This window comes from Parasteatoda tepidariorum, chromosome 7, assembly GCF_982258835.1.
Source record: "Parasteatoda tepidariorum strain Cologne lab strain chromosome 7, Ptep-v5.0, whole genome shotgun sequence".
NCBI classification, from domain to species: domain Eukaryota; kingdom Metazoa; phylum Arthropoda; class Arachnida; order Araneae; family Theridiidae; genus Parasteatoda; species Parasteatoda tepidariorum.
Genome location: NC_141761.1, coordinates 79,956,848 through 79,967,415, shown reverse-complemented (window position 1 = coordinate 79,967,415; position 10,568 = coordinate 79,956,848). Strand labels below are relative to the sequence as shown.

Sequence of the window (10,568 nt, the reverse complement as noted above, 5' to 3'; positions counted from 1 at the left end):
AGCCCACTAAAATTAATCACTGTTATTAACATTTTACAAAATCAATTTACATTCTATTCATTTTGTAAATGGCTCCGTCCACTTCAATCACTTACATAACACTCAACCGTCCTTAAATGACTCCCTAATACCATTACGCTATCGCCGATCCAGCCAGAAACGTCAATATGTTTGAAGTGGAAACTAAGCGCTTAAGGCCTTAGGGCCATAAAACCATCATCAAAGGAACCCAGTTAGTCCCCTTTTCGCAATTTACTTGCACAATGCATTCTCAATTCATCCCCTTTCCACCCCACAGTGCACGCCTCTCCAGTCTCTGATTGGTAGTTAACGTCACCTCGTGCTCTGTGTAACCAATAGGAGGCGTGCCAAAAGACTAGGATGTGGAACTGAACGATAAAGATGCTTCTGTCAAGAGAGATTCATGGCCCGCGGCGGTCATCTTGTTCTGCCTCCGTGATTACCAGATCTAGCTCATTGGGTTTAGATATCGATACTATAGGTCCTCAAGGACTCGAAGGTGATTAAATTCTGTCTTAAAGACTGAAGATATTGAATTTTGATGATTCGAGCTGCAATCTGCAGAAGTTTGGGCTTAACTAAGAAATATCGAACGGTTTCTTCGTAGAGATTCATCTTCAGCATCCATCCAATGTTTTGTTTTCCAGATTGTTGCGTCAGGTGGAAGATATGAAAACGATGCAATTCTTAAGATATTAATAAAACTTTTATTAATTTCTGCATCCTGTTCGATGCCCGGAAGTATTTTTGTGAAATGAAATTTTATGAAGAGTAAAATTCAAGAAAGTGCTATGAGAATGAAACTTCTTGTTTACAGTTAAAATTTCAAGCTGATTTTGTTATTTTAGAATAGCTTCTCTAAATCGTCATAAAAAAATCATTGCTAACGAAAATCGACAAAAACATCGAAAGACTGCAGACATTTTTTTGGCCTTTCAATATTTATTGTGACTTTGTCATACCAAAAACAATGCAAGTAGATAGGTCCCCTCTGGCACCTTTGGCATTTTCTGAATCAAATGGATGTCGAAGCTCTCACTTAGCATCTACTTTAGGAAACAGAACAATTTCAGATGAAAGAAAATCCACCCCTATACATTCCATAGATGCTATCCTAGGATTGAAAACTTGGAAAAGAATGAGGAACAGTCCATCACCACCCCCAAGTAAATCTCCTTGTGATAGAGAACTCATGGGAGAATGCAGTAGTCCACATCATGTCAAAATTTTTAGACCAACTGAAGATCTGGAAGATCATACAAGAGAGAATTCAAGTAAGTTTCTTTTTCTTTGAGCATTTTCAATACATATATATATAGCCTTTAAAACTCGTGTGGTTTCTCTAAATAAAATTAAAAACTGAAAAAAAAAAGGCGCAAAGAAATTTACTGATCAGATGTACAAAAGCAGTTAATTAAAAATTTATGGTCACCATAGCTGTAGTGTGTAAAATTGAGAATAAGGAAGTATGATAATTTATCTTATTTTTTAGATTCTTTGCAATATAGTCATTACTCAAAGATCTTAGTAGTAAAAAGTGATAATCACCATTTTTGTAGTTCAGAGATAAATAGATTTTACTGCAATGATGTGTGACTTCTTTTGAAAGTCAATCAGTATTGTGTTGCCGCTTCCCTGGAGAGATTCTTACCATTTGAGTAGTATGAAAGCTCTCGTAGTAATTATTTACAGTAAAGTTAATTTTTATAAGATGTTGGTTATTACTTTTTACCCTCGAGGTCTTTAACTATTCTATCCACAATTTAAATGTAATTTATACATACTCTTAACTGTTTAGATCATTTCCTGATTATTTGTTTTCCTTTTTTTAAAGAAATGTTTTTTTCTTTTATTTAGCTGAATGTTTTTTTTATTCTAACGTTTTCTGTTAATAATGAGTTAAATAATACTTATTTTATATAATGTTTTATTGAATGATTCTCTTACTGTAGCCAAATTTTTATTTATTCCACGGTTTTCTTTTTAAATGAATTAAATAATATTTATTTAAAACAACGATGTATTGAAAGATTTTTCTGATTTTAGCCGAATTTTTATTTTATTCAAACATATTCCTTTCTTAATGAATTGAATAATATTTATTTTATATAATCTTTCATTGAGATACATTCTTTTTCTTTTTAGAAGAATCTTTATCGTATTCTAATTTTTTTTAACAAATTAAATAATATTTATTTTATATAATGTTCTATTAAGAGATTTCTTTCATTTTCTTTTTTTAAACGAATTAAATAATTTGTGTTTTGTTTTATTGATGTAGGTAAACTTCTTTTCAAGTTAATGATTAATAAGAGTTTTCTTAAGCCTATTTAAAGAAAATTCTCCAACTAAAAATATATTACATGTGTTGAAAACGTTTTTTATTTTCAATTAATTAAACCTTTTAAAGAAGTTCTTAAATTAACGAATAAGAGAATCGAACATAAAATCAACAAAGATAATTCTGGGTTCATAGGCTTTCTTTTTCTATAATGCTTATTTTTTTAACACAATTTAAAATTTCAGATGTGACATCTATGATAACTTTCATTTATATATTTTCAAATTTCATTTTTGAATATATTAATTTATATTTTCTAACTTTTTTAACACATAAGTAATTCATTTTAAATCTTCTTTAGGAACTTATTAGATAAAATGATGATTAATTTGAATGATAAACAAATTTGGCTGCTATTATACTAATGAAAAAATTCATTTCAATTCAGGAAATGCCTATTGAACCATACTATTGTGTGATTAAATTTATTCAAGAATTACGATAATATTGTTTACCTTAGCACGATATTATCGACAATATTATGGTTCTACTCCCTTCAAAACTAAATTTCATTTTCTGAATGAAAGTTAAAACTTCAGACAAGCTTCAGAGCATTGCATGTTCACACCCTATCTAAAGTTTAATCTTTAAGTTTCTATCGATTAAAGTTCATCTATTTAATGAAAATAACTTCATTAAAGCTTCGATAACTGATGAAATTATTGGCTTACCCATTTGAAATTAAATTTTATCAAAATTACTGATTGATGCATGAGAAATTATAGTTTTGTCAAATTAATCGATTTATAAATGATGAACTCAATTGTTTTTAATATTAAAAATTCTGGTTACAATGAGCTCTCAAATGGTTTAAATGGAGCTAAATGAACATAGATTTGAATTTTGTACTTAAATATCGAAATTTATTTTGCGTGACACTTAATATCGGTCATATTTTATATCAGCCTATAATATCAATGCTTTTTAACAATTGACATGCCTATCTTGTAACTATAGACTGATTTTTATAACAATTATAATCCCAACATATCCAATATTTTCAGCTATAATTCTCACATAATTCATTATTGTGTGTTTAATTTTCCTTATGATAACGTTCGTTTTGATATAAATGTGAAACATTTTACATAGTTAAGCATATTAATAGTAATTTAATGTTTTAAAAAGTTATTCTTTAACTAAACAAATGTCATTCGATGTGTTCGAATGAAGGATTTTTAAAGGAATTTTGATTTAAGTCAAAGCGCTTTTTTTAAGGAAATTTTTATTTTAAACCGTTCCTTAGTAATGTTTCCAGAAGGGTAGTTTACATGTTCTACAAGACAACGCAGGCCTCTTTTTTCCAACATAAGTTTTTTTTATTTATTTATTTTGAATAAAAACGCTCTTATAATTTGAAAATTTGACTTGTAGTTCCCTTTATTGCTCCAAGCAATTTAAATGAGTTCTCATCATTAACAGCGTTTTATGCTTATGATATATCAATAAAGGTAATATTATAATAGATTTCCTTCCAATATTGCTTATTAATATCATCAATACAGTTATTATATTAATTAGATTGGATTATTTAAAAATATTTATATTCATTTAAGTTCTATGCCAATATTAGTTATCAATGTTGTTTTTTGTTATTAGAAATGATGGGTTTTCATGAATGCAAGTCAAAATGTATGGAAATACCGCTAACTGAACTTATATTCCACGTTGATATGATTGACATGATTACAAATTTACATCATAACATTATATAAAGTTAGGATTATAACAACACATAACAGAAAAATTTTATTATATTCTATAGTGTTTCGTTATTCTTGTAAGGTATATAAATTTTAACAAGATGAAAAATTTATTCGAAATGAATTGAGGAGACTAAAGAATGAAAATCTTTGAAAAATATTTATAACATTATTATTTTTTTTCTCCTTCTTCTTATTTGTAATTTCTTTAAAAATTTTATTAATCTATTCGAGCATTTAGATTGAATATTTTTGGCAAAGGTGTTAGTTAAACATGCTTACTTCCTTATAAGAAGTATCTACTTAGAAATAATTTTAAAACCTTTATTTTTAACGGGTTATTATAAACTAAAATATTTTTGATTAAACTAACTTGAAACATTATGTATGGATCACGTAATAATACGCTTTTATGAAATCAAGTAATACCTATTTAATGAACATTGAAAAGTTTAAAAATTGAATGCAAAACTATTTTACTTTTCTTGTTTTTTTATCAGAATTATTCATAAAAATATACTTCACAATTTCTTGACAAACAATTACTGGACAAAAGGATGTTTCAAATTCAAATTGTATCTAAAGGAATAAGTTTGCTTTAGCTCTAATAACATTTTTAGTATATTACTTAAGCTTTAATCTATAAAAAAGCTAAATTTTATTTATTTATTTACTTAAAACTATATTTACGAAGAAGCCCACATGCAAAGAGAAAGTCAAAGATACTTTTTTAATTTTCAGAAAGATTTCATTTCTTTTCTTTGTCTTTCTTTTTTTTTTTTTTTTTTTTTTAAATGTTATGAGTTTAATTCAAAACAATATGCTAGAGCATTTTTCTAATCTTTAATAAAATTATTAATAAGTATTAATATTCGCTAGTAATACTTATTATTTATATTACATTAAGCTGAATTTAGCTAATTATAATTATACAAGCAGAAAATAAATTTTCATAACATTTTGCTTCCCTTAAAAAAAAAAAAAATTATTATGCAAATAGCTTATGAATTTTTTCATTGTATACGAGACACATAACAGTATTACTATAATTTTAGAATAAGAATTTCAATTCAAGTTCAGTACAATAGAAAAACTTAAATTGTCAAGGGCAATATTACCATGCACTATATTACCATAACTTATATTTTCCTTACTTTGTGTATTTAATTATAGCATTCAAGTCTTTTGGTAAATAATATATATATATATATATATATATATATATATATATATATATATATATATATATATATATATATATATATATATATATATATATATATATATATATATATATATATATATATATATATATATATATATATATATATATATATATATATATATATATATATATATATATATATATACAAATTGGTTGAGATCTACAAATTTTTATTATCAATTTTTATTTATAAATGTTTATTAAATAAATATAGTATAACCATTGTTAAGTAATTGCATTTCGTTTTAAAAGTTTGTTTTTCATTATGTTACTTTCATCGACTATCATAATAATAATTAAAAAAAATCATCAATAGATCATTGATTTAAAAAAATTATTAATTAATTCTTGATTAATTATTCTATTAGTTGTTATTTTAAAAACAAAATCTAGTTTTTTATGATTGAAGATTGAAGTAAGTATTATTTACAAGATTTTGCAATCTGTCTTGTTTAAAAGTTTAAATGAATTCAATATGTTTGAAAAAAATGTCAAATCATCGAGTCTCTACAATATAAAATAAATAAATAAATACTTTCTCCATATTTTTTTTTAAAATCATAGTCGTAAGACACAAATTTCGATAAAATTATGAATTGAATTATTACTTATTTCATGTTATCCAGTTTTAATTATCCACTTTGTTAGTTTAAGGTATTATTTGTGGGGTTTCTGTTGAATTTAATTTTATAAGACTTGCAGTTCTCTCTCTCTCTCCCCCCTTCCCCCCTCTCTCCCTACAACATAAATTTTAGCCCATGTGTCTAAATATTTCATCAAACAATCAAACTATTTTAATATGAGAAAAAAATTAGGAAAAACAAATTTTTAAAAGAATAACTTATTTATCATTAAATAGCGAAAATAAATGTTTTGAGTATTATATAAATTTTGCCATTGAAACTAATACTCTTCTAAATTAATTTAGATAAAACAAAACAAAAAAGTTTTGGGGACAAAATGTATATCTTTAATTGAAAAAGAAATTATTTAACATCTGCAATGATTATAACGACATTTTTGCTGACCTAGTTTATACAGGCCCTTTATTTGACTTCTTACCTTTTCTCCAAAAATTATTTTTCCACAGACCTAGTTAAACTTGTTACAAATAAAATTTGTTTCACTGTCTGTAAATACAAAATTTATTTGAATATTTATTTTCGAGAATAAAAACATTTCGCTTACAATTCTTTTTCTTGTACAAATTAATTGAAGTTTTTTTTCAATGATATTTGAAATCAAATTAAACATTTTGAAAATGAACCTTAAAATTTAATTAAATCCACAGAATAGTGAGAATGATTTGAAAAATATTAAATTTAATTTTATAGGATTTCTCGTAATCGAACAATATTTTTATTGTCTTCATAGTATTTAAATGCAATCATGATTAAAATGTTTCTTAATAGTCCGGTAACAGCTATTGAGGAAACATTTGAATGATATTTTTTATTTTCCTTAATAACATTTTATCTTTATAATTATTTTCTTTTTTCTTAACAAAATGCTTAAATTACGTTTCATTTAAAGTTTATCTTTCTTTATTAGATGCGCATGCTGCACGTGACTACTTATTCTGATTTTTTTAAACCTCCGAAATGTCACATTACATTTTAAAGATGTTCAAACTTGGTATCATACATTTTTAAATAGTACAGGAATAAAATAGAATAAAAATTTGTGTACGCTAAATTCATATCAGTTGTTGTGTTTTTAATTTTTGATAAGCAATCGAGTGAAATGAATAATATATGTCATGTTCATAAAGAATTTTCGATGCATTTATTTTGGATGAAAGGCTGGTGACTGTGAGGTAACGCTTCCCGCTCCCTTGACACAGGTACGGGGTTCTATGCTCCAGCCGGTCAAGATTGACTTCATCCCTTCTTCAGGTAGATAAAATGAGAACCCTATTGTAATGAGTAAAATGAGTTTGGGGATTAAAAATTGGACTTCCGAGTTTGACTGACCACCCATCCAGAACATCTGCTCCAACACCCCGGAACTCAAGGTCAAGAAAACTGGGATGGGCGCAGTAGTCATTGGTAATTGCATGTGTTGTTACAAAAAAAACTTTTTTTTTTGGTAAAAAGGTCAGTCAATATTCCTTTTTTCTGAATTGCCATATTACATTTCAAGGAGGTTTTAACTTGACATCACTTTCAAACTCTTTAAAAAATTATACATTTTACGATAAAAGTTTATAATAAGCTCAAATTGGTGTAAATTTGTTTTGGATTTATTTTCAGTAAACCATGGAGAGGAATCAATAATAAATTAAAGACTTTGTTTTTAAAGAAAGAATTTCTAACGCATTTATTTCTAGTAAACAGGTCTGCGTATATTTCATTATTATGAAATGCCACACTACATTTCTAAAATATTTCAGTTTGGTGTCGTATTTTAATTGCATAAATAATCATGCACTTTAAGTAAAAAGTTAAAAACAGCCAAAATTCAGATGTTTAAAATCTTTTATTTTATTTTTGTGTTTGGTATTAGAGAAGAATTAATAATAAAATAAAAGCCATGTTTTGAAAGAATTTTTAATGCATTTATTTTTGTAAACAAGTCTGCCAATGCTATTCAATATAGAATATCATTTGTATAGCAAAGGCCAAACTTCATTTTTTAAATTTCTGTTTTGTGACCTTTTAATCCGTACACATAAAATACACTCAAAGTAAAAAGTTAAAATGTGCCAAAATACAGATTTCTTTTTCCTTTTATTTTATTTATTATTATTATAATTCATTCATTTATTAATTTTTTCTTTACTTTTGAGAAACAATCTAGTGCAATCACTGACGAAATAAAGGCCATATCTTGAAAGAATTTTTGACTAATTTATTTTTGGTAAACTGGTCAACTAATATTTCTATATTCAAAAATGTCTCATTCCATACACTGTAAATAATCCCAGATCAAATTACGGCAAAAGTACTAGCAATCAGGCTGCAGGTACTTTTTACGGTACGGTTCTTATCGGAACATGTTACAGAACAAAAAATCTGTTATGTCGTAATTTTTACAGTAATAATTATCATAAAATCACTGAATCACTCTAATTCTATAATTATTACTGTAAGAATTAAGATATAATATTTAACGGCGAAAATGGATTTTACGATAAGAATGGGTTTTACGGTAAAAAGGAATTTTACGGATGCTGCACCCAAAGTGCAAAGTATTTTATAACGTAATTTGATACGGAATTTTTTACACTGTAGATAGCTTTCTTTTGAATTGGTATTCGTATGAATCGTAGAACGCAGTTTTGTTCAGATTTGACAACTTTTTCAATAAACTAAAAACCCAAGGAACATAGAATCTAATTGTATTTAGCTTTGCATTGAATTGGAATCTGTATGTATCACAAAACGATGAAAAGGCGCCAACAACAGTATTTAAACGAAGAGCTTTTTCCCACAGGTCTTTTATCGGGACATTGCCGCCCCTAAACGTTTTGTCCTAAGCCCGTGCACGTGACATCCCAGTAGCCCCAGGCAATTAAGAATTTCCCGGTTTTCGTGCACCGGAACAGGATTAGCATGGGAACTGATCGTTTTTCATAAAAATACTCTCTCCCCCTCTCTCAAACGGTTTTTTCTTTTTTTCTTCTTTTTTTTCCAAACCAAACGCGTGTCCGTCGACAGTTCTCTACTCGGGCAGTTTCGGGGTAATATTGGATAATTAAGCAAATCCCTGGCAATCCAGAGCCGACAGGTTCATAGCTTAGTTGTCAGGCGAGCTAATTAAGTGGGCATTTGGATTAAAAATGGGGTGAAGCTACTGATTGGTAAAGGGGTGATATTTTATCTGAATATGTTCTTTTAGCGTTCTAAGGCATTGATTAAATGAAAATGACCATGCATTTATTTATAAATTATTCGAAAATAAATTTTTATGAACTTCTGCTCAGTACTTGTTTTTTGAGTAGGAATCTGAATTAAGTATGGAGTGGTTCTGTTTATTTGTAAAGGGGTGGTGGCTTTCTAAAATAACTAAATGAGGTCAAAAAGGGAATTTATCTATAAATTATTTCACAATAAAATTTTTGTGTTTTTTTTCTTTTTCCGATCTATTCGATATTTACTTTTTAAGTGAACTGGTGATGTGCTGCTGATTTGTAATAGGGTGATATATATTGTATGAATATATTTCATTAATTTTCTAAAGCATTGATTAAATGAGTACTAACGCGAATTTCTTTTAAAATAAAACATTAGCTGTTTTTTGTTTTTTTATTTTATTTTATCTGCAGAATGTTTATTTCCTAAGGGGAAATTTAGAATAAAAATGAAGTGCTCCCTCTGATTTGTAAAGCAGTGGTAGAATATAAAAGCGTTTTCTCTTCTTAACTTTATAAAGCATTAATTGAATGAAGTCAAATAAAAATTTATCAGTAAATTATTTGAGAAATATACTTCAGAACAATTATTTTTTTTTTATTTATCAGTTTTTATTTTAACTATATATATATATATATATATATATATATATATATATATATATATATATATATATATATATATATATATATATATATATATATATATATATATAAATCTTTATGGTTAAGATAAGAGAATTTATACTTTCAAAATTTTCAAAATATGAATTTTTAAAAATATGTGAAATTCAGTAAATACAGGATGCATATTTTAATGAAATATATTAAAATATTTTTATAACTTTTAAAAAACTAAACAAAAACCAGTTTTTTTTTATAGTTTTATAGAAATGAGGAAAATTTATTTCATTTATAAGTAAAAGTTTTCAGACTTTTAAAGTAATTTAAATTACGTTAAGGGGAAAGAACAAATTTAAGGTTAAATAATATTCTATTTCCTATTTTGTGGACTATTTTTTATTAATAATACTTAGAAGAGTATAATTTTTAAGTCGCATACTTCTTATTATTTATTTGGTGGCATATAATTTTGATGAAGAAAAATTATCTTCATTTACAGATTTATTGAAAAGAATTAAAATAAATAAACGTTATTAATGAGAAATCATTCCTTTTTTTGGTTTCGCTGGATTTAAAACAATTTTCATTTGTTTTTGAAAATCAAACTTTAAAAACAAGATAATATTTCCTCATCAACTCTTTAAGTTCGTTTAATAATTTTATGATTTTCAAAGCTGACTAAAAGGGGGGATGTCTTAAATATTTTTCAATTAAAAAATGTTTTTTTTATATACGGAAATTGTACTAATTGGATTACTTTGAGGCTTATTAATTAACCTTTTTTGAGAAGACATTAAAACC

The 10,568-nt window shown here is 26.2% G+C and overlaps 1 protein-coding gene across 1 annotated transcript in view; it reads left to right on the top strand.

Annotated features, from left to right (window-relative positions):
- The first annotated feature begins 405 nt into the window (after positions 1-405).
- Positions 406-10,568, top strand: part of LOC107457078 (retinal homeobox protein Rx1) — a 30,482-nt gene continuing 20,319 nt past the window's right edge. Inside the window, exon 1 of the mRNA XM_016075138.4 lies at positions 406-1,295. Coding sequence (XP_015930624.1) covers positions 992-1,295 — 304 coding nt within the window. The 5' untranslated portion in view covers positions 406-991. The remainder of the gene's footprint in view (positions 1,296-10,568) is intronic.